A 24,002-nucleotide genomic window follows, 5' to 3' on the forward strand; every position below is an offset into this window, starting at 1 on the left:
CTGTATAATGATATAGCTTTTGCAATGTGACGGTGTGATTGTGAAAGCCTTGTGTCTGATGCTCCTTTTATCTATGGTATGGACAGATGAGTAAAAAATATGGATAAAAAAATTAACATAATGAGGGAACCAAGATTAAAATAAATTGAGTAGACTGAAATGCTGGTGGTCAGTGAAGGGGAATGGTGGGGGGTATGGCATGTATGAGTTTTTTCTTTTTTCTTTCTTTTGCTGGAAAGATGCAGGTGCTCAAAAAAATGATCATGGTTTTGAATACACAACTATGTGATGATACTGTGAGCCATTGGTTGTAACCATGTCAAGAATGTTTTACGTCAAGAATGACTGTATGTCAAGAATATTGGTATGTCTGTTCGTTGTTTATAATAAAAATATTAAAAAAGAAAAGAAAAAAAGATGCAGCCAAGTTTTCGAAGTAGGCTTGATGGTAACTCCCAAGATAGCTCATACAGGTAGAGGAGCAAGTTTGAGATGGATAAGAGCATAAATTTTAGACCAGTGTTGGGTTTCTGTAGAACGTCTACTAGTTGATATGTAATAAGCACTAGGAACTTGGATTTGCAGAGGGATACATTTGGGAGTCAACAGGGCAAGGCAGGGGATTATGAGTAAGGATTCCCAGGAGAGCTTTACAGTGAGATGAAATGAGAACTGAAAAGAATACTGTGAGAAACAGAAGTAATCAAGGGATAGGAGGAAGTAGAGAAGCTACAAAATAATGTTAGATAAAGAGATAACAGAGAAGTAAGAAAAGAAGCAAGGGAGACGTTTCCATGGATGTGAGGACAGAGGAGCATCTAAAGAACAGAGCAATCAATTATGTCCAAAACAGTAGGAAGCCAAATAAGGTAAGGAATGAAAAAGGGGGGGCGGGCCACGGTGGCTCAGCAGGTAAGAGTGCTTGCCTGCCATGCCCAAGGACCTGGGTTCGATTCCCGGTGCCTGCCCATGTTAAAAAAAAAAAAAAAAAAAAAAGAATGAAAAGGGCCCATGAAATCTTAATCTAACCTATGTCAGTGTAGATTAAGTAGAAGTGAAAACCAGGATTCAGGAAGTCGAAGAGACAAAGGAAAGGTGAAAAGGGACCAAGAAATCTTGATCTAACCTATGTCAGAATAGATTAAGTACAAGTGAGAACCAGAATTCAGGAATGGAAGAGAGAAGGGAAAGTGATGTGGTTATGAAGGAAACGCAAACTTTTCTTTATATACAATCATGAATTCTAGGAAACATCTCTCATATAATGATATTTAGGTCATTACTGATTATTGAAGGGAGATACAGCTAATCATGTTTGAGGTACCTTCTTATCCCATCTACTATTCTCTGCCCTAAACTCAAGGCAACCACGCTGATACTAGCTTCATACTCACAATGAAAACATCATACCCCATGGGAATTGTCCTTAATTGCCCAGTTACTAGACCCTCTGAACAGTATTTTGAACTAAAAAATACAGAGAACTTGTATTCAGAGAGTAGGTACCTGAAAAATCTATGTCCAGTCAGGGCTAATGAGGCCATTTTACTATGTGAAGAGTGATGAATAATAGAGAAAATTGGTTTTCAAAGAGAAGCAAAAGCTTGGAGAAAAGACACAGTCAAGGGACTATGTGGCCCCAGAGAAAGGGAGAACTGGAGAAAACAGCTGGCTGAGTCCTCACCCACGTGCCTATTTCCATCTCCAACACCCCTGAGGACGAGCTGTCCTTCACATTTGTGAGGTTCTCCTAAATCCTTTTAACAAAGCCCCTACACGTGAGATAAGTGAATACATTTTCTTTCCTTGCAAATAACAATTTTGACTAGAAAATGGCAGTTCCTTTTCTGATTCTTCCAAAGAAATATGGGAAATATTCCACATAGAGTTACGTAAACAAGGTTTAAATGTCCAGTCCCATCCAAATCTTATCAAGCGGCATGGCAATGAATGTTTGTTTTTTGTCAAGAGAAATGAACTTTGTAAGCATTTTTTCAATTGGCAGAAAAGTCGACCCCTCAGAAGTGGTCTTCCGATACTTCTTCACGTGATTCCATTCTATGCTTCATAACTGAGTAAATAACTTATCCCCTTGGTGGGGGGAGGGGAAGTAAACTGTCATTTTTACAACCACACCAGGCTCCCCTTTTCCCCAATCTGTCTTCTAATTTGTGATCATCCCTTAAATCTCCTCTTCTCTGACTTACAACATTCCCTTTCTCCCAGCTACACTGGAAACCATATGCCCATCGAGTCTACATAATTGCATACAACAATGGAAAACTAAAAATCTCACCCTCTTGAGCCTCTGAGCACTTAGAGTAGCCCAGCCTTCCTCCTAACCCTGGCACAGATGAACTGAACTCAGTTAACTCCTTTCAAAGTGCTGTTTTCACCTCCATTCAGTTCTTTCTCATATCTGTGACCTCTTTCCAACCCTACAGGTTAATAAACCCACTAGCTGGACTACTAGTTCTTAGCCTGAGCATCTTGTTCTCATCCTCCCTTCCAATTCGCACCTCTTTACTGATGCAGCTCTGACACCCCCACTGCTCCCGAAACTGGAAACTTCCCAATGTGATGGTCATTGCCTTGTTAGTAGGTCATCACCTTCTACTCTCTCAAAAAATATATATATATTTTGTGATCATCCCTTAAATCTCTTCTCTGACTTACGACATTCCCTTTCTCCCAGCTACACTGGAAACCATATGCCCATCAAGCATCAAAATAATGGAAAATATATATATATATATATTTTTTGAGAGTAGAAGGAGAGATGAGGATCCTCTACTCACCCCTCACTCCCCCCATAAATGAGACTGTAAATGACTAAAACAGAGACTGTGTCTATCTTACTCAGATTGTATCCTCAGAAACCTGCATGGCGCCAAACATAAGGAGGTACCCAGAAAATACTGAACAAGCGATCACTAAAGAGGGCAGAACAGCAAATCACTTAACTCACTCTGCACACACCTGGGTGTCCCCATTCTTTCATAAGTGAATTCTCCCAAAAAGACACAAGCTCACTAGTTCATTTTGCACATTATAGGAAACTACTATCCTTTCTTAGGAAAAAAAGAAGAAAAGTCCATTTTACTTTCTGAAGGAAACTTTCTTTTAATAAATTCTCTGAAAATATTATTCGAGTTCTCTAAAAATGAAATTCATTTTCTATGACATAATCACATTACATGAAAGTCATGGACATAAAAATTTAATATTAATAAAGTAGCATAAGAATAAATCATAAATAATAATATAACATATTATATAATCATTATAAAAACAAAAATATGAACTTACATGTTTGGATAAGTTGGGGCTCTTTGAGTCAACATCATACCTAAAAAGTTAAGATATGAAACTCAAATTATTTCCATTGAATAGAGCTGGAAAAAATGTCAGTATTTTAAATAAATAATGGAAAAATGAAATTAAAATAACACCAAAGGAAAGAAAAACAGCAGATTTAGAATTTTCTCACAATGATGGCCTATATGGCAATAGTAGAATTCATATCCCTGTGTCCTATTATTTCCACAAACTTAAGTAGAAGTCCTGGTTATTTTCACAGTCGTTCATTCTGCTATTTTGATAAGACAGGTTTAAAATGCCTCTTTTACTTGAATCAATACTATCCTAATATTGTTCAAATTAATTCAAAATTCCCCAAACCTGAAAATACTTCTTCTCTGGATACCATTAAAAAATAAACAGGGCCTGGAAACAAGTTATCATTTGTATACATTTCAGTACTTATTTGAAATTGCAAATGCCATTAATAACTCCTAAAATTGACTGAAGTAATGAGCTACTATTTTTCCCTAAATGTAGGACTTGGGGAAACTATATTTTATGGAAAGAAAACATATTTAAACAAGACTGCTATCAGTTCTGTTTTTGACCAATTGGCACTGGAAATAAATGATTTTTTGGAAATACTCTGTGGTAGTATCTCTCACTAACACTGTAGTCCCTCATTTTAAGGAGTTTATAGAATTAGAAAGACTGCTGACATGCCGACAGTCAAGATAACCTCCATTTACTGAATTCTTGAATAGGGAAATATTTATATTGGCGCCAGTCTTTCCCCCAAATCCCATTTATTTCATACTTTGTGCCTAGCTTTCTACCAAAAATTAACAACCTGTTTTTAAGGTTAATTAAAATCTCACATAACAAGAATTTTTCCATAAAGAAACAAAGTATCTCTATTAATGAAATGCAAAAAACAGAGTTCACTGAGTACACTGATGTCGGGCAGAGGTGCACTTATTTCCTAGCAAAGAATGTTTCTCATAGCCTGGCTTTATAATTGTATGATGCAATTCCCTGCCTGAGAAGAATTACAAAGTACTTTCCTTCACATCAGGGCATCCTGGTCACTCTCACCAGCTATAGGCTAGAATTTTAAATCACCAACTTGCCACTATCTCCTGTAGATCTACACATATTAGTACAAAAAAAAATATTTCTTATCCAAGAAAATACAAGATCATTATTTTTTTTTAAGGGGAAGACTGAAATTAGCACCCGCACTAGTATTACAGGTGAAGCATAGCTGTGCTGGCTCCTTCTCAAGAATCAGCCCTGGAAACTGTAGTCTTAAATGGTTTTTTGTGTGTTGGGAAAAAACAACAGTTTATTCAAAAAGAAGTTTAAAAAGTGAGTTTATGCTTTCATCACAAAGAGCTTAAGTATCTTCAAATACAACACTTTTTCACTGTGTTTAACAAAAAAAATTTAATACAACTATCACAAAAGTTGGCAAAATATAAAATATCACTGAAGGCATTAGGTAATATGTTGGAGTATAGTGCATTCAAAATTACCACGATTTTCCTCTGAATGGAATATTCCTTCTAACTTTTCTAAAAATATCAAGATCCTCTGGTTCCCACCTACACGAGTCAGACCATATATGCTCCATACTAAATGCTTAAAATGTATGCGTCTGTGCTGACAAGTGCCGTACTTTCTCCTCCAGGAAGAGAGTCTATTCCAAGGCAGAAAGCTCAGTTTTTTCCATCCAGGAGGCTACAGGCCACTACGCCTAAATCTACTAATGGGAATTTTGTAAACAACTTCATTCTGCCATTGAAATCTTATTACTAGAGTACTGAATTGGCAGTAACTGATTTAGGTAGAACCTAAAGAATATGTTTTCTGTTAGAGGGTAACAGATGTTGACTGGAATTTTTCTTGTATTTAGGGAACTGCAACAAAGACCCAAAACTGAAAACAGAAGATGCTAAGTATCACCCTATGCTTCTCAGAACTGTGGTGAGTCACTAGCAAGAGGGTGAGACCTTTATCCACATGACCTATGGAGATTAGTCTGCTCATAAGGTGGCATGTTATTCCTAACTGTGGGGAGGGGGACGGGCAGGAGAGAAGGTCTTTGTACTTCCCAAAACCAACTGAAGAGATGCACCAAAACCTTGGGCACCTGTAAGAAGAGGAACCCAGCATCTGGTTCCCTAGTTACAAGCTGCTGAGCTACAGAACCAGCCTGTGAACCCACCCTGAGGCTGCTGACAGAAAAGAATGTCAAGAGAAAGCGCTAAGAAGCACTTACTGAGTACCAAGAAACATGAAACAATGTCCTTTTCATTCCCTCCTCCAAAATGAGAAAGACATACAAGGGGCTTAACGTAGGTGCCCTGAAGCTTTTGTCTAGGGATTTCAGAAGGTGGGAGACTCACATCTCTGCCTTCCACTCTTCTCAGCCATTTCACTCTTTCACCTCCCTTTTCACCTGCAAATTGTTGCAACATTAGTTCCAACAGAGGGGACAGGAAGTGAAGAAATGTGAATTCAACATGAGATTAAAGTTTTAAAGTGAAGAGTACCTAACAATTAGCTGAAGGAGGTGGATCTAATAAACAAACGTGACTGAAAGATCATGAAATGAGAGCTTTACATTGTTAAGAGGTCCTTAACCAATACAGAAAACTGGAATCAATACAATGTTGGGAGAAGTACTGAAAGAAAGAAAATGATTTCTTATTTTCCTCTTAAGTGTTGCAATAGATTATAAAAACATTATACATTTCACAATTATCACCATTTTATTTATCAAGAAGGAAAATAATTTGCTAGGTAAGTCAAATCTAGACAGGAATCTTTTGGGGCATTCAGATCTGAATGGAAAAACAAGAGTGAAAGCATCTTATTTCATCGTTTCCTATTTTGGGGAATCATTTTAAGACTCATAGCTTACGGACAACTATTAAAAATATTTCTCAGGCATGTAGTAGTAACAAGAATAATTACTATGGATTAACCAAAATTCGCAGGAACTTGAACTAGCACTCATACTTCTATTTTCTCAAACCTTCCATAATATATATTGTTTAGATCATGTACTTCCAAAGCTTCTCTTTTTCCCTTGTTTTTTAGAATTTTGTGAAATCAACAGATAAACTAAATAACAAAAACAGTTCTAAAAACCATTTACATGTATCTGTTGGCCAATTTACAAACTGCTGCACTCCTCAATTTTGCAATTCCCCCAGGGAATTCAACCAGTTATCACTTTCTAATAGCTCACTGAAATGCTACATGTATAGAAATCAGCAGGTATGCTCTAAAACATTATAAATTAATTTCCAGTTTAGGATATACAGCTGAGTAAAAAAACTTTATAAAATAAGGATGTGGGGGTGGGCCACGTTGGCTCAGCACGTAGAATTCTCGCCTGCCATGCTGGAGAACTGGGTTCGATTTCTGGTGGCTGCTCATGCAAAAAAAAAAAAAAAATACACACACACAGATGTGGACTGAAATCATTTTTCTATCCTTTGCTCCTAAAGTATCCTTTGTCAGAGCCATTTTCAGTCTCTCACCTGATAAGTGGTAAATGGACTATGAAGCTCTTGATCCTCAACCCTAAATGCTTTTCCACGCCCTTCTTTTGGTAACAGAACCTCTTTCCTCACTAAGATAATTTCTTAGCCCCTTGGTCTCGGTCGGGCTGCCAATCAAGATGCTCAAGGTGCCCGTGCTGATGGGTGGGGGGAGATGGGGGAGGGGGCGGGGGACGTGGATAGGGCCAATGAGCCAGCCATAGCGCTGACCACCAGGGCTTGGTCTTAGGGTAGAGAACAGAACCCAGGCTGCATCAGTTAGAAACCTGCCTTTGGACTCTGAGAAGTTAGGGGAGAAAAGTACTTTTCCCTACTTGGTTTGCTGAATTGGGAGGATGTGAATCTCTGCCTTTCAGCAGTCATCTTCCGTACGCAAGGGCAAGAACCTGTCTGTAAAATGAATCCAATCAGAGATAAGCAGGGAAGAGACCGGGAAGGAGGAAACACGAGAGACGGAGAGAGTGGAGGTGCATTAGGACAGACAGGAGTGAGAGAAAGAGCCAGAGGATGGAAAGAAAGACAAGAGAGAGAGAGAAAGAAAGGAGAAGGAAGGGAGAGGGGGAAATGAACAAAGTAGAGGTGGGGGATAGGATTTGTATTCCTGGCAGCACTGACTTTTAGCTATAAGGGAGGCCCAAGTGCCTAACATTTTTCTTTTGATTCTTTCATTTCCTTTCCAGGTACAAGAGTCAGTAAGCCATCTTTTCCATTAGACTTGCTTTGAGTGAGTTCGCTTATACTTGAAATGCAAACAGAAACACTAGAAGAAAAGCAAGTTCCCTCAGTTGTATGAGTAAAGCACCTGCTGATCTTGGCATGGTTGGGTACACAGTGGCAGGAGGATGCAGATGTGGAAGGGGAGTGGAGAAAATATTTTATTCACAACTTTTCTGTCCCACAGGGAGCAGGGTAAGTAAGGGAACTAGCATTTCAGAGTATGGGCTTCACAAATGTTAACTACTCTTTACTGAAAACTTTTGTACAATACAACTAAGCAAGTCCAAGTGCAGACTCCAGATCTACTGTTTCTACTCAATCTACTGTTTCCTCATCTGCAACATGGGGGTAATAATGCTAACCTCCCTCACAGGCTTGTGTGATGATTAAATGAGATTGAAGATTTTATGAGAAATAATATTATATATTGCTTAGAGAAATATCAAGCAGACAGTAAATGCTAGGTAAATGTTAGCTATTATGCTTTTAGATCAGAGAATGATATAATCAAGCAATTGATAAGAGGGAAAATATAAATGCACATTAAGATATGAAAATGTTAGATAGTATTACTAACTGAAGAAATTCTTGGAATAACATGGAACACCATCTCACATGTTACTGTAAATGTTTTAGAGCAGTTTGCAGTAGTTCTCTGGGTGATGGGAGTTGGGATTACAGGTTGGTTTTTTCAAATTTATTTTATCATATTTTTCTTTTCAAAATGTTCTACAATGAACAAATAAACATTATCATGTTAAATTTTAAAAACCAATAAATTATGTTTAATAGATATACATAACAAGGGAACTATTAAACTGCTAACATACTTATCTAGGTAGATATGCTAGAAAATTACATTAAAAAAAGGCTGCTCTCACAGGTTAAAAGTGTTATGTGAGATATTTCAATGAATAGATAATCAAAAGGAATTAAAGTGATACCAAGGATACTATGTGAACTAAGAGAATATGCTGTTGCTCTTCTTTTTTTTTTTTTTTCAGGAGGTTGGCAGAGCCAACTGAGGCTTTATTTTGGAAACGACAAAACTGGCTTCTAGGTGGAGACATGGGCAAGGGTGTACCCCAGGTCTCCTGTTCCCTACATTCCTTTGCACAGCAACTTGTCCCTTGGCTCTAGGGCATCCACGGCAGGGGAATGGCCAGGGAGGGGCTGCAGTGGTAGTTCACTTCGGCAGGTGATCAGACAACACACACACCAGCTTTCCTGCACGGGTCTCAATCTTCTTCCCAACCATGGCCTTGGCAGAGTTGATGCAGCTGAAGGAACAGGAGCTCAACACCAGATCTGAAGCTGGACTGGAAGGAGCCCAGCCCAGGCCAGGGTTGTTGCCAGCACCTGTAAGGCCCCCAAAGGTGGGGCTCAGTGGACTTGAGTAGCCACTAGAGGTCTTAGAATGAATACCAATGTTTTGCATCCCAGACTCCAGCCAGCTCTTCTTGCCCTCCAGCAGCTTGTAGTAGGTGGTGATCTCAATGTCCACGGCCAGCTTGACATTCATCAGCTCCTGGTACACGCATAGCTGCCATGCCATGTCCTGCGTGGTCTGCTGCAGGGTGCACTCCAGCTGGGCCAGATTGGCATTGGCATCCTTAACAACCAGCTCCCCACACTGCTTGGCATCAGCAATGGTGGCCTCCGGGGAAGCCCTCTGTCCCTTCAAGCCCTCGAGCCCAGCCTCAAGCTGGCTAGTGCTCTAGTTCATCTCAGAGATCTCTGTCTTTGTGCAGCACAGGTCATCCCACTGTTTACTGGCCAGCATCTGCAGCTCTTCATACTCAGTCTGGTACATGCTCTCACCCTAAGCCCAGCTGCAGCTGGCGATGTCCTCATACTGGACCTTGACCTTAGTGATGCAGGGGGCGGCTGTTCTCCATGGAGAGGACCCCGGACATGTCCATGATCTAGGCCTATAGCTCACGATCGCCTCTTCATACAGCTGCCTGAGGAAGTCTATCTCATCAGTCAGCCCTTCCAGGTGAGACTCTAGCTCAACTTTGTTCATATAAGCTTCATCCATATCCTTCTTCGTGAGGACAAATTCATTCTCCATATCTGTTCCCTTGTTGCTCTCATCCTCATACTTATTCTTGAAGTCCTCCACCAACCCCTTCATGCTGACAAGCTCCACTTCCAGCATCAGCTTTTCCTGGCCCAGTGTCTCCAGCTGCCTCTGAAGACTGTTGATATAGCTCTCAAACATGTTGCTCATGTGGCTCCAAGCCATCTTTTGCTGCTGCAGGAGGCTCTACTTGGTCTCCAATATCTTGTTCTGCTGCTCCAGGAACTGTACCTTGTTGATGAAGGAAGCCAAATTCTCGTTGAGGATCTGCTCTTTCTCCTGCATCTGCATGCCTGGATGCGGGGACCCACCTTCAGTTGAAGGGGGTTGAGCAGGCTCTGGTTCAACGTGAGGGCTGTGATGCTACCTGCACTCCCTGCCCCGCTGTAGCCCCTGCCCTGGAAGCTGCTGCCACTGCTGCCCACCCAGGAGTAAGCAGAAGAGCTGATGCATGTGCCAGGCCTTCGTGTATGAGCAGCTGCTGAAGGCCCTGAGGGAGACATATTGTAGGACTTCAGAGTGACCCTGATGGACATGGTGGAAGCTAAATAAGTCTTGTTGCTTTTCATGATAACCTTTTCCAGGTAACATTTTCCAGCACTAATACTTTGAATTTTTTTCAGAGATCATATAAAATTGAATAAAATTTCTGAATTCAACCAAATACATTAAAAAGGTAAAATGATACTTAATTTTACAACATACTTTTACATTTGAAACGCTACAAAACTTCTGTGACAAATACTATAAATTTAGAATAAGAACAAGATGAAATTAAAATACATAACTTTATATCTTTTCATAACTAATGACTCTTACTTTATATCTTTTCACAATTCTCAGATAGATATTCAATAATACAACATGCCTCCATCCTAGTTAAGCACAAATTCCTGAACAATTTTATGGTGTTTATTTAGATAGATTTCATACAATCCATCAAAGTGCTAGATTTACTGTGCTGTGGAATACTTCAAACATACATTTCCATCATTATTAGATCACCAAGGCAAAAACATAAATAACTGTCTGGGTGTTAATTATTTTTAATCTTCATAAAATTTTAGAAGTTTAATTTTTGAACCATCTGATTATAAGCCATTTCAAAATTTGTCTCAATATTGGAGAGCACAGATTCCTGAATGTATTGGCTAAACTTTGTGAGCCCAGTTTTCTCATATACAAATGGAGTAAAAACCTCAAAAATTTGTTTGGTGGATTAAATGTGATCATAAATGCGAATGAGTCTCTTATAAACTATAAATATAGTAATAGTACTTCTATTACAGAATCACTTCTTTTTGTCTCTCCTCAGAAAACATATACTAACAAAAGACAAAACTAATTTCATATAATTGTTTTATTTAGCTTATTAACTGGAGCAAATTAGTAACCGAAATACGTTAAATCATCTAAAGATTCCTTCCTTCCACATCACCAATGAATGTATTAAAATGTTTTCTGTGTTTTTTTTAATCCTCTGAAACACTTACCTACAGGTGACATTAAACAATGTAACTGATTTATCATTAAACACGAGAGAAGTACCTTAATTTCTATCAAGGCAATACCTAGTTTCCTTCCCATGCTAAGCATTCCAAGCAAACTTGACAAATGTATGATTAGAATATCAGGTGCCTACCTAACATCTAGAAAATTCTCATCTGGATTCAAAAGTAATTCCTGAAAAGCTATTCACCCTGACAAGCACTGCATTCAGTGAAATTATGTTTCTTGAACTGGATACTCCACTGCTATTAATGCTTTTTTTTAATTCCATTAGCTTCCACTGCCTCATCTACAGTAGAAATGACAAGTGATCACCACCCTCTGCATAAGAAACATTTGTACATGTAAATTTTTCTTTAGCTTCCTCTTTTCTCCAAAATGACTACTCCAGTTCTTTTTATTTTCACTTATTACTATCTAAACATTTGGTTACTATTATTCTTTTGAGAGCATAGTTTTCTTTCCTTTGATTCTGCCTGTATAATTCTGAAACAACCAAAGTTACGAGTTTCAGGTGATGGATGATGAATAGAACAACGACAAAACCAATACAAGGAGGGCCAAAGGGAGGCAGCAATGTGGGAAAGAGAATCAACAGAGTCACCTGGCAAGAAGTCCTCATGGTGGTGACAGAGGCTCTGAGCAGACAGCAACAAGAGCCAAACACAGAGGTAGTTACAAAACTCAGAGCTAAAAAATGGGCTATGAGTTCAGAGAATTAACAAAATTTATAGGATGTCTACGGTTATATGGTCCCTTTGTCAATCTCAAAGATAGAACCAGGCAGTGAATGGGTAATCTTGTCCATTACCCTTCAATCCCAAATTGATTCTGAGTAATCTATCCTCTAAAAACACAAAAAATATTACAAAGGATTTTGATCAAGGATGCTAACTGTAGGAGTACAGTAATAGTAAAAAATGGAACCTGTCAAAATATCCATCAGTAAATGTTTGGTCAAATAAATTACAGTTCTTTCAAACAATGGAAATTATTCAGTTATTAAAATGAATGTGATATCTGTATATATGGAATGATATGTGAAAAAAGGTGTTGCAGGAAAATAAATTTACTGAGATTCCCATATGCAAAAATAATGTTCATACATGTCTCTTTAAAGAAAAAGATCTGCAAGTATACTCATTGAATTGTTTGCAGGGACTTTTTTTTTTTCGGATTGAGAGAACAGGGAACTTTCACTTTTTAAATGCTTACATCATTTAAAGTTTACAATAAATATCTTATGCACCCTTAAATAAGAGAAAACAATACAGTTGAATGAGAAAAAGGAGAGAGAGAGAAAAGGATACAGAGAGAAAGAAAACAATCAATCCTGAAATTAGTAGCTGGCTTTAGGATAAAGTAAAAGTCTGAAAACAGAGGGAAAAAACTAAGGAGGTACCATGCTGGTGTGAGAGGAGGAAAATTCTTGAAAACAAATTGTACAAAGGCTCTGAACAATGAAAGAATTAAACCATGTTCTACATGATTTAAATATTTGTTTTTTTAACAACACTATGTGCAGTCTCCATGATAAACCCAGTCCAAAAATCATTACATTCTGCGTTGGATTTTTTCTCCTGAGTTTTGTTTTCATTATTTGGAAAAGGGTTTCTAAGAAATAGCAATGGAGGCCCAATAAATATTGTTTGAAGGTCATGATATATACTTAGTACGCCTATAACTCTTGAAGGAAAAGGGCTGATAGGAGATTCTCCTTCTTTAAACAGAAGTACTGCTGGTTATTTTACTGCATATATTTAAAGGAAAATGAGAAATTAGATTGTTAACAGTAGAGAACTTTAACATTAGGAGGCAAACAATGACTTTCTCAAATTAGACAACTGACAGTTTTTATTGTCAAAAAAAAGTATTTATAAATTGTGACAGAATGGTAAATGTGTTGGTTTGAAGCTATTATTATGGACCCCAGAAAAGCCATGTCCTTTAATCCTCATTCAATACTGCTGGGTAGAATCTTTTTTATTGTTTCCCTGGAGAGCTGATCCACCCAATTGTTAGTGGTAACTTCTGTTTAGATGGTTCCCATGGAGATGTGTCTCCACCCATTTAACATGGGGTTGCTTACTGGAGCCATTTAAGAGGGAACTATTTTGGAGAAAGTTTTAGAGCCACAAAAGCTACCAGAACTCACAGAGTCAACAGAAAGGAAAAAACCTCCACAAAGTTGCTGAAAGAGAATGCTAGCAGATCTCTTCATGTGCCCTTCCAGCTGAGAAAGAATCCTTGAATGTCATCAGCCTTCTTGAACCAAGTTATCTTTCCCTGGATGCCTTAGATTGGATATTTTTATAGTCTTGTTTTAATTTGGATATTTTCATGGTCTTAGAACTGTAAACTTGCAACTTAATAAATTCCCCCTTTTTAAAAGCCATTCTGTTTCTGGTATATTGCATTCCGGCAGCTATCAAATTAAAACAGATTTCATTGTTTTCAGCTATTTAAAACAATATTTATATTGTTTAATATTTGTGATATTCATAAATCAAATTCATGAACCAGTTTGATATATTAAGAAATGCTATTAACATATGTTATACTTTTCCCCTCAACAGATTTCCTTTTAACATAACCCAAATACTTCTGTATCACCATAATTTACCTCAGTGGATCAAAAACTATAGAATTAATAATACTCTACAATCAAACTGATTCCAGGTTTCTGTGAACAGGAAGAGTACTTTAATGTGTCTGACTGAACCTCAAGTTGCAAGAATATTAAAAGGGCTGGCTCTAGCATCCTGGAAAGACTGGATTAGATAGCATCTTAGAAATATGGAGCCATCAAGAAATCAAAGGAAGCCACAGATAGGCAGAGATTCATATATCACACTAAGCTGAGAGAAACTCGAAGACGTGAGAGACAAGCCATGGGAGGATGAGGTGACTGTGGAGGGCCTGTGGAACTTGGAAGAAAGCCACTGAGGCATAGGACCATTTGTTAGAATGTCCGCATATACTGCGGGCATTTCTGTGTGGTTAGATGTTTCACTGGTTCATTCAACCAGCACATATGCAAAGAATCTACAAACTGCAAAGCAGTGCTGGGATTGTGCTCAGGCCACGCTCCGAAGAGAACTGACCTGGTTTCCTGCCAAAATAATCTAGGATTCAGTGCAATCACAGACCTCCCCTTACATTACTAAAATTAAAATTCTAGTTTTGAAAAAGCAAGATTTACTAGAACTTACAAGTCAAAACGAAGATTCTCTCTTTCTTCAAAAAAGTAGTCCAGAATAAATTTTCTTACAAAATCAGGATTTAAAGTATTATCGATTACTTCTGTTCTTCCAAACTGTTGAGAGAGAGGGAGTAAAATCAAGCTTTGCATAATTATGTACTTAGTATAAATACAGTTCCTTTAACATATAATAAATATCCAAATGCTCTGATAAAATAAAGCCCTTTAGAAAAGTTTTTAAAGATCAAATCACCCCTCTGATTCATTCAGGATATTCAGTAAATGAGCTATGAGTTGACTCTGCTTTACTAGAAAAGCAGCTTCTCCTCAAAACTGAAACAACCAACTTTAATACCTCTTCCCTCTCATTCCCACTAGAAAGCCCTGCCAAACAAAAGAAGCTCTTTTTTTACCTTAAATTTAAATTTATCATAAATTATTTTTTATTATCTAGTTTATAAGTAGGCTAAGCAATACACATTCTAACAATTGGAGGTGTTAAGTTTTTCATAACCCTCTCTCCCAATTTTTAGAGAAAAAACAGCCAGGTGGTTTGGGAGAGCTTTCTCATAATCTATTACACAATTTGTCTGACAGAACAAGGGTCTAGTTTTGCTTTAATTGTTATGGAATCTAGACAGCCAAAATGGAACCTACGATTCTTATGCACATTTTTTATTCTAGTTTTCTGTACTTCAGCTTAGAAAAAATAAATTTCTCCATCTTAGGGCAGTGGAAACCAGGAAACAAGTCTCCATTTCTTATTTTCAATCTGAAGGAAAGATAAGCACAAATACAAACTTTTCAACTCTCTCTTTTTTTTTTTTTGTCCTTGACTCACATTCTTCTCCAACTGCTACAGAATTCTAATGAAGGAATTTTAAATTTGCGTTCTGAATAGCATTGTACAATCAAGCATGCTGTCTTATCAGAGAACCAACTTTTATTAAAGTTCATGGAAATACTATCTTTTAAATAGGAATAAGTGAACTGTGCTAATCCCTTAAAAAGTGAAGGTCATGAGCTTTCCTAAATTTTGATAACGAAAATATGGAAAAATTATTAGTGATAAAGGATTTACTATAGCTATTGCCAACTAATCTCCAAAAAAAAAAAAAAAATCAGGGCGGGCCTTGGTGGCTTGGCAGGCAGAATTCTCGCCTGCCATGCCTAGACTCTGGTTCATTTCCTGATGCCTGCCCAGGAGAAAAAAAAAGAAAAATCAGTTTGTAGTGGACAGTGTTTCATATCATGGACAAATACTGTACAGACAACCATAACCCAAGTTATTAATTCACCATTTCAAAAACACTGAACATTTACTTTACACAAAATAATAACAGGCACCAAGTATTTTTCTTTAAATACGTTCCTTTAAATCCTTATCATAACTGTCCAATGAAGGTAGTATTAGTCCTACTTTATAGACAAGAATACAGAGGAAGAAAATTCCAACCTAAATCACTTTGGCTAAAAGAGCTGCTTTTTGTTTTTTTAATACTCTCCTCTTTTTCAGTAGAGCATGTTAGGTCCTGGGAAAGATCCAACAATGAGTTTCTTCATGGTTTCTAATTTTAAGGGAGTGGGAATAAGAGTATATACCCAAATAACCACGGGCAAGCAGTACCCATGCAGGCACCCCAAACAACAGAGTAGAAGTCAAAGAGCACACACTCCCAGCCTTCTCACCACTCACGGGCAGAGCAGTTTCCACACCAGAGCAGAGCACCCAACTGGCAAATATCTAACACTCTCAAAAACTCAGCTGGTACTCAGGTTCTGCATTACTCAAATCCCTCTGGTGGATTTTGCCCCAAACCCATACCCAGAGGGAAATTCAGAAGGTAGAATGAGATTCCCGGGGTAAGCCCAACTGCGTTGCAAGCCAACAATTCCCCAGAGCCCATGAATCTTTCATATACCCACATGCCTATTTCTTAGGGAATTCTGGCTTGTCAGCAACACGGATGGCTGAGTATACACTTCTATCTCTAATGAGGATTAACATGTGGTCATGAGCTATTCATCTATAAATTACAACTACATCCATTACAAAGTGTCTTCCAGCACATGGCCCTGAAATTGCTCTTGAAAATACCATCAGTGACCTACATCCAGTGCCAGTCATCCGACTGGACCTCTCAGCAGCATCTGACAGAGCTGCTCACTCCTTCCTTTCTGAAACACTCTTTACTGGGTTTTTTTTATGACATCATGCTCCCCTGTTTTATTCCTTAGATTTTTAAGCATTCAAACTCAATATCAGGACACAATTCTAGGCTACCCTCATCCCTCTATCTTCACTCTTCTATTAGGCTACTTAACCTGTTCCTTTGGCTTTAAATCCCATCTATAGGATGATAACTTCCAAATGTGTATTAGAAGCTCAAACCCATCTTGAGTATAAACTCATGCATACAATGGCGTATTTGATGTATATGCTTGACACCTCACAATTATTGTCCAAAAGTTAACAATTTCTTTTACAACATAACCATGACCTCAATTCTGGTACTTACTAAGTTTACTGCTTATCAATAAATGACACCACCATCTTCTTAATTGCTCAAACCAGAAATAGGACTCATCCTTCTCAACTCCTTCTTTTTAACCCACCAGCTCCTTTTTAACACACCAACTCCTGTTCAGCACTACCTCCTAAACTGCCAAATCCAGCTCCAAAACACATCTCACAGGTCTCCACTTATATCCGTATCTCCAGTCATCAGCCTAACTTAAGCTTTCATGTCTTTCATGGACTACTCCAAGGATCTCTTGATTAATGACTCTGTTTCTACTCTTGTTCCCCCACTCAAATTCATCCTCCATATAGCATCCAGAGTAATCTTTTAAAAGGTGTAAACATGACCATGTCATTTCACCAGCCTAAAATTCCCCATCATCTGGCCTTCCTTTAGATCCCTATAACACATGAAACCCTTTTCTATTTTAGGACCTTTGCCCTCACTGTCTCCTCTCCCTAGAATGCTCTTAACCCCACACTGGCATAGCTGACCTTTCTGTACCCTTAAAACCTCTATCCACTCAAATGCTTTCTCTCAACACCCAATGTAAAGTTGGTCTCCTACTCCATCATTGTTTTCCCTTAAGCACCTAGTTTTTTCTTCATTCAACTTACATACTGGAATTATGCATTTGTTTACTGTATGTTTATCCACTAGACAGTAAGCTCCATGAAGGCATGGGGCACACAAATCTGTTCAATTTACAGCTATATAAAACTGAACAAACTGTAAACTATAGGAGATCATTCCATTCTTTCAGAGTTAAAAAATGTCAAGTAATGTGGGGAATTTTAAAAATTTGCTTAAAGTGTTTGTTTTTGTGTGTATTTACAGACAAAAACAGAAGAAAGTATAGCAGAATATAGCAATTATCTTCTGTTTTCTTTCTCCTATTTCTGGGTTTTCCTAATTTCTTGCAATGGGCATATTTATTACAAAAATAAAAAACAGAAAAAATTTAAGCAGTGTTCCTATTTTTCAAATCATTTTATTATGACAAGTGAAAACTGGCAATTATAGGAAATCCACAGATGCTTTCTAACTAGTTCAGCTCAAGGGAAATATGTTGGTTCCTTCCTAGAGGCTGGAACATATTAGCTATCAACCAAGTGATTAATCTTTTTGACTTGAAATATAATTTGAGTTTTAGCTAGCACCGTATACCACTAAATTAAAAATGTCTAATTCTTTGGAAAACGTGCAGTTGCAGATAATTCTATGCAGATAATATGCATTTAAAATGTTTAGGAAAGACAATTACTAATAATATATGTTGATGAAATATACACAGAAACAGCTACAATAGAAAAAGAAATGTGACTTGGTCCTAAAAAACGTACTTTCTGAATTTCAACAATAATAGATTGTCAGAAATACTTACAAATCTGATTAAAATAACCTTTGGCATAATGAACATATCCAAATATGTGCGCTTTTACACAAATATACATGTTAAGTTTTCATTATCTCATAATTAGGAAAATGTCTTTTACTCATCAATTGTAAAAACTTTCAGTCACTTGAAAAAGTATGTAAACTGCTACCTTTGTTAGAAAATAAAGTACTATTCATTTTCAAACTTCAAGCAAAAGACTAAAAACAATTCACAATCAAAGTCTTTGAAAGTTTTCCTTTGTTTTATGCTTGAGCTAATCGGATAAATGAATACTTACTTTTCCAATTTAGGAACAAATCTTGCAGAAAATGATCGAATGGAAATATTCTTGATTTCTAAATCAACTAATTGTTTAATTGCTTCAGAGACGCAGTTCTGGAAAGAACATTTCAGCAGCTTTATCTATTTATGGCACAAAGCAGATGAATTCTGTTTTAAGTATAATGTTCAGAAAGATTTACTGTATCGTGATGTGAAAATGATAGAAAAAAGTCTTCTGAACTACTGCAATATTTAACTCAATTATTATGTTAGTGGCTGTGATATACAGAAGACAAATTCTCCAGAGATTAGGAAAGAAGAGCAGATAAACTGAGATCATACAGATAGACTGGTAAGATATTTAATGCAAAAAGCTCAGTTTGGGGTTAGAAAAAGCCAACAGCATAACAGATACCAAGTACAAGGAGAAAGGGATCAAAAATGAAGATTTCTACTCTCATACAATTCCCCGTGGGAATCAAACCATGGGCTCACCTTTTCTTCTGAGGAAATGAGGTATAGATCTGTAATGTGAGTCACTGACCAAGACATTTCTCACAAATCAGTTATTTGAAATTCACATAATTATAAGATAAGAAGAAAATCTGAAGACTATGTAACTCTTATATTATTATAGAACAATGTATATGTAACTATAGATGTAGATAGATGCCCGTACCCACATACATGCTCACACACACACAAATCAAGAGACTTATTTCTAATCTTCTGGCTTACTAAAGAATATTCCACATAAGGGGCTTTCATTGCTTTTAAGAATCTTTCTCTGTTTTTGGAACTAACTTAAATCATTAACCACCGAAAAAAAAGGACACCTTGATCATTTCTCCAATTTTCACCTGTAAAATAAAGTGAGGACTAAACTCCATCAACTTCTAAAATAAATTACAGTCTTTTAGAACCTTAATTAAAACACTTTTAAACATAAATCATTCTATAAAAATAAAAATATTTTAGGGAACTGCTTTAAATATGTCATTGCTATTAATCCTGTAAGTAGTGGCACGTTTAACCCTGTAAAGAAAAATAGCTGACAACTTCTCTCGAATGTTCTCATTGGGAAATATGGATTAATTTTATCAAATGTAAGCTAAGATTTTCATTTAGGTAAGAAAATGTTTTCAAAAGAACTGGGCAATTATTTTAAGCTACTTAATTATTTTATTACTACATTATTTGAAAATAAATTTGGAAAATATAATGTATTCACACCAATCCTGAAGTCTTTCAATATTTAAAATCAGTTCTGGGGCAGGCCACAGTGGCTCAGCAGGCAGAGTTCTTGTCTGCCATGCTGGAGACCTGTGTTCAATTCCTGTTGCCTCCCATGTAAAAGAGAAAAGACAAAAAACTGATTCTGTGAAATATGCTCAACAAATGTTGACTGACATTCATTTTAAAAGCAAGCTACAATTAATTTCATACTCTCAAGCTAAATTTTGATTCATTATTAAAAATATCTTCCAAAGCAAAAATTACTGATTAGTTTTTCAAATTATAAAATTCTATTAACTAGGGATAATGCAACAGTGGCTTAGCAGCAGAATTCTCGCCGCCCATGCTGGAGACCCAGGTTTGATTCCTGGTGCCTGGCTATGTGAAAAAATAAAAATAAAAAAAATTGGGGGTCAAGATGGCGGTTTAACAATGTGCACGTTTTAGTTCGTCCTCCAGAACAACTACTAAATAACCAGAAACAGTACAGAACAGCTCCTGGGGCCACCTCAGTGACCAGACACACAGCATACCCCAGTCTGGACCAGCTGGACCGGCTGCAAGCATCCCACTGAACCGTGAGTTCCCAAAGCTGCAGCGGCCAGAGCCCCTCCCCCCACAGGAGGCTTCCCAGAGGGGAAAGGAAAGGACTTTACCAGCAGCAGGGACTGGGCACAATCAAACGCCAATTGTGGAACTAATTAACAAATTCTGACTGCTAAAAATAGGCCCCCAGCTTAGGTGAACCTGATCAAAGTGGAGGTTGCTCATTTTTGCCCCAGTGCCAAGGGGGCAGGACTGACAGAAAAAGGGGGAAAAAAAAAAGAAGGAAACAGAGGTTTTTGTGGCTGTGTATCTACAAAGGCTTGACTGCCTCTGGATACAGTGGCAGAAATTTTCAGGCCGCAGCTGTCCCAGGCATAGGCAGAAGTGAGCTCTTTTGGGGGCTTGTCTAGAGCCTGTGCCTTCCCCAGGGGAGGGGTGAAGCCCCAACCAGGTGGAATCCCTCCATCAAGGAATTCAGACACCAGGGCTTGGTAATTTGAAGCCATTAAAACCAGCCTACAACCTCTCCTCTGTCTCCACCACGCCCCCAGCTGGGAGAGTCTGCCAAATTTAAAGGTACCGCATCATCTTATGCTGGTGGGACCTACAGTCAGACAAGCATCACACACAGGGCAGGATAAGAAAAACAGAGTCCAGAGACTTCACAGGAAAGTCTTTCAATCTGCCGGGTCTCACCCTCGACAGAAAATCGACACAGGTGACTCTTTCCTCCGGATAGGAGGCCAGTTTGGTCTGGGAAAATTTGACTGGGCTATATAATATCTAAGTAGACCCTCCTAAGTGTGGTGGGGGGCAAGGCACCACACAAGCAGGGCAAGAAACAAGAAAACAAGAACTGAAAAATTCTCCTCTGTTAAACGAAACTTAAGCTAAAGGTCCAGATAAAGCTGAACGGAATGTCAAAGAACAGATAGACAACAAATTCATCCAGCAAGAAAAGCCTAGATAAAAGAAGTGAAAGCAATCTCCAGAATAAAGTAATTAAGGTAATTAAATGCCTAGACGCCAGCAAAAAAATAACAAATCACACTAGGATAATTGAAGATACGGCCCAGTCAAAGGAACAAACCAACAATTCAAATGACATACAGGAGCTGAAACAATTCATTCAGAATGTACGAACAGACATGGAAAACCTCATCAAAAACCAAATCAAGGAATTGAGGGAGGATATAAAGAAGGCAAGGAAAGAACAAAAAGAAGAAACTGAAAGTCTGAAAAAAACAAATCACAGAACTTATGGGAATGAAAGACACAGTAGAAGAGATGAAAAAAACAATGGAAACCTACAATGGTAGATTTCGAGAGACAGAACATAGGATTTCAAAACTGGAGGATAGAACATCTGAAATCAGACAAGAAACAGAAACTATAGGGAAAAAAAAGGAAAAATATGGCAGGGACTCAGGGAATTGAAAGACAATATGAAGCACATGAATATACGTGTTATGGGTGTCCCAGAAGGAGAACAGAAGGGAAAAGGAGGAGAAAAACTAATGGAGGAAATTATCACTGAAAATTTCCCAATTCTTATGAAAGACTTAAAATTTCAGATCCAAGAAGTGCAGCATACCCCAAAGAGAATAGATCCAAATAGACACACTCCAAGACATTTACTAATCAGAATGTCATAGGTCAAAGATAAAGACAGGATGTTGAAAGCAGCAAGAGAAAAGCAATCCATCACATACAAGGGAAGCCCAATAAGACTATGTGCAGCTCTCTCAGCAGAAACCATGGAGGCGAGAAGACAGTGGGATAATATATTTAAATTATTAAACGAGAAAAACTGCCAACCAAGAATTCTATATCCAGCAAAATTGTCCTTCAAAAATGAGGGAGATATTAAAACATTTTCAGACAAAAAAATCACTAAGAGGATTTGTGACCAAGAGACCAGCTCTCCAAGAAATACTAAAGGGAACAATAGAGACAGATACGAAGACAGAAGAGAGAGGTGTGGAGAAGAGTGTAGAAAGGAAGACTATGAGTAAAGGTAAAAAGAAGGAAAATTAGATATGACATATAAAATCCAAAAGGCAAAATAGTAGAAGAAAGGACTACCCATGCAGTAATAACACTGAATGTTAATGGATTAAACTCTCCAATCAAAAAACATAGTCTGGCAGAATGGGTTAAAAAACAGGACCCATCTATATGCTGTCTCTACTTAAAGGACACAAGGCCAAGGACACAAATGGACATTTACACACCAATGTTTATAGCAGCATTATTAACAATTTCCAAGAGATGGAAAAAGCCAAAATGTCCATCAACAGTTGGCTAAACAAACTGTGACATTTACATGAGATGGAATATTAGGCAGCTGTAAGACAGAATAAAGTTATGAAGTATGTAACAATATTAATGGACCTTAATGACAATATGCTGAGTGTGATTAGCCAGAAACAAAAGGACAAATACTGTATAGTCTCACTGATATGAACTGACATTAGTGAATAAACTTGGAATATTTCCTTGGTAACAGAGACCATCAGGAGATAGAAATAGGGTGAGATATTCGGTAACTGGAGCTGAAGGGATACAGATTGTGCAACAGGACTGAATATAAAAACTCAGAAATGGACAGCACAATACTACCTAACTGTAATGTAATTATGTTAAAACACTGAATGAAGCTGCATGTGAGAATGATAGAGGGAGGAGGGCTGGGGACATAAATGAAATCAAAAAGAAAGATAGATGGTAAAGATCGAGATGGTATAATCTAGGAATGCCTAGAGTGTACAATAATAGTGAAATGTACAATGTACAAATTTTAAAAATGTTTTTGCATGAGGAAGAACAAAGGAATGTCATTATTGCAGGGTGCTGAAAATAGATGATAATTAATACTTTAAAATGTCACCTTATGTGTGAGACTAAAGCAAAAAATGTTTATTTGTTACAAAATTTAGATTTTGACTAGAGCATTTCCTAATATAACTCATGTAGATAGTTTGATTGAATGTCATAAGTACTTGGAATATCAGGTAGGACATGAGATTTTGTTGGTTTGTCCAGAGTGATGCCCCGATGAATTCCAGAGTGATTTGATCAGTGACTGGGAAAGTATTTGCAAGCCCCCTTCGGGGAATGGTGAGAGTGGGGAGAAATTCAACTTCCCCAAGTTGAATTCTTGATATTCTCACAAGCAGTGTGGACAACCAAAGCTATAGGCTGAGACCCCAGTCTTGGGGTTTGTTCATATGAAACGTAACCCCACAAAGGATAAGTCAAGTCTACTTAAAATTTAGGCCTAAGAGTCACTCCTAAGAGAGCCTCTTTTGTTGCTCAGATGTGGCCTCTTTCTCCAGCCAACATGATGAGCAGTCTCACCACCCTCTCCCTCTCTGCGTGGGACATGACTCCCAGGGGTGTGGACCTTCCTGGCAATGTGGGACAAAGATCCTGGAAGGAGCTGAGACACAGCATCAAGGAACTGAGTAAAACCCTAGAATGAGCTGAGAATTAACATCAAGGGATTGAGAGAACCTTCTCGACCAAAGGGGGAAGAGTGAAATGAGACTAAGTGTCAATGGCTGAGAGATTCCAAACAGAGTTGAGAGGTTATCCTGGAGGTTATTCTTATGCATTAAGTAGATATCACCTTGTTGTTCAAGATGTAGCG

General features: G+C 37.8%; 1 protein-coding gene and 1 pseudogene across 2 annotated transcripts in view; both read right to left on the reverse strand.

Moving 5' to 3' along the window:
• The window catches only part of CPNE8 (copine 8), a 236,060-nt gene that overhangs the window by 147,942 nt on the left and 64,116 nt on the right, over positions 1-24,002 (reverse strand). For both annotated transcript variants that reach the window (XM_077170498.1, XM_077170499.1), the window contains exons 4-5: positions 14,397-14,500; positions 3,310-3,349 (exon numbers count right to left, since the gene is read on the reverse strand). In XM_077170498.1, coding sequence (XP_077026613.1) covers positions 3,310-3,349; positions 14,397-14,500 — 144 coding nt within the window. The remainder of the gene's footprint in view (positions 1-3,309; positions 3,350-14,396; positions 14,501-24,002) is intronic.
• On the reverse strand, positions 8,721-10,351 carry LOC143691673 (keratin, type II cytoskeletal 8 pseudogene; annotated as a pseudogene).

This window comes from Tamandua tetradactyla, chromosome 7 (assembly GCF_023851605.1).
Source record: "Tamandua tetradactyla isolate mTamTet1 chromosome 7, mTamTet1.pri, whole genome shotgun sequence".
Lineage (NCBI taxonomy): Eukaryota > Metazoa > Chordata > Mammalia > Pilosa > Myrmecophagidae > Tamandua > Tamandua tetradactyla.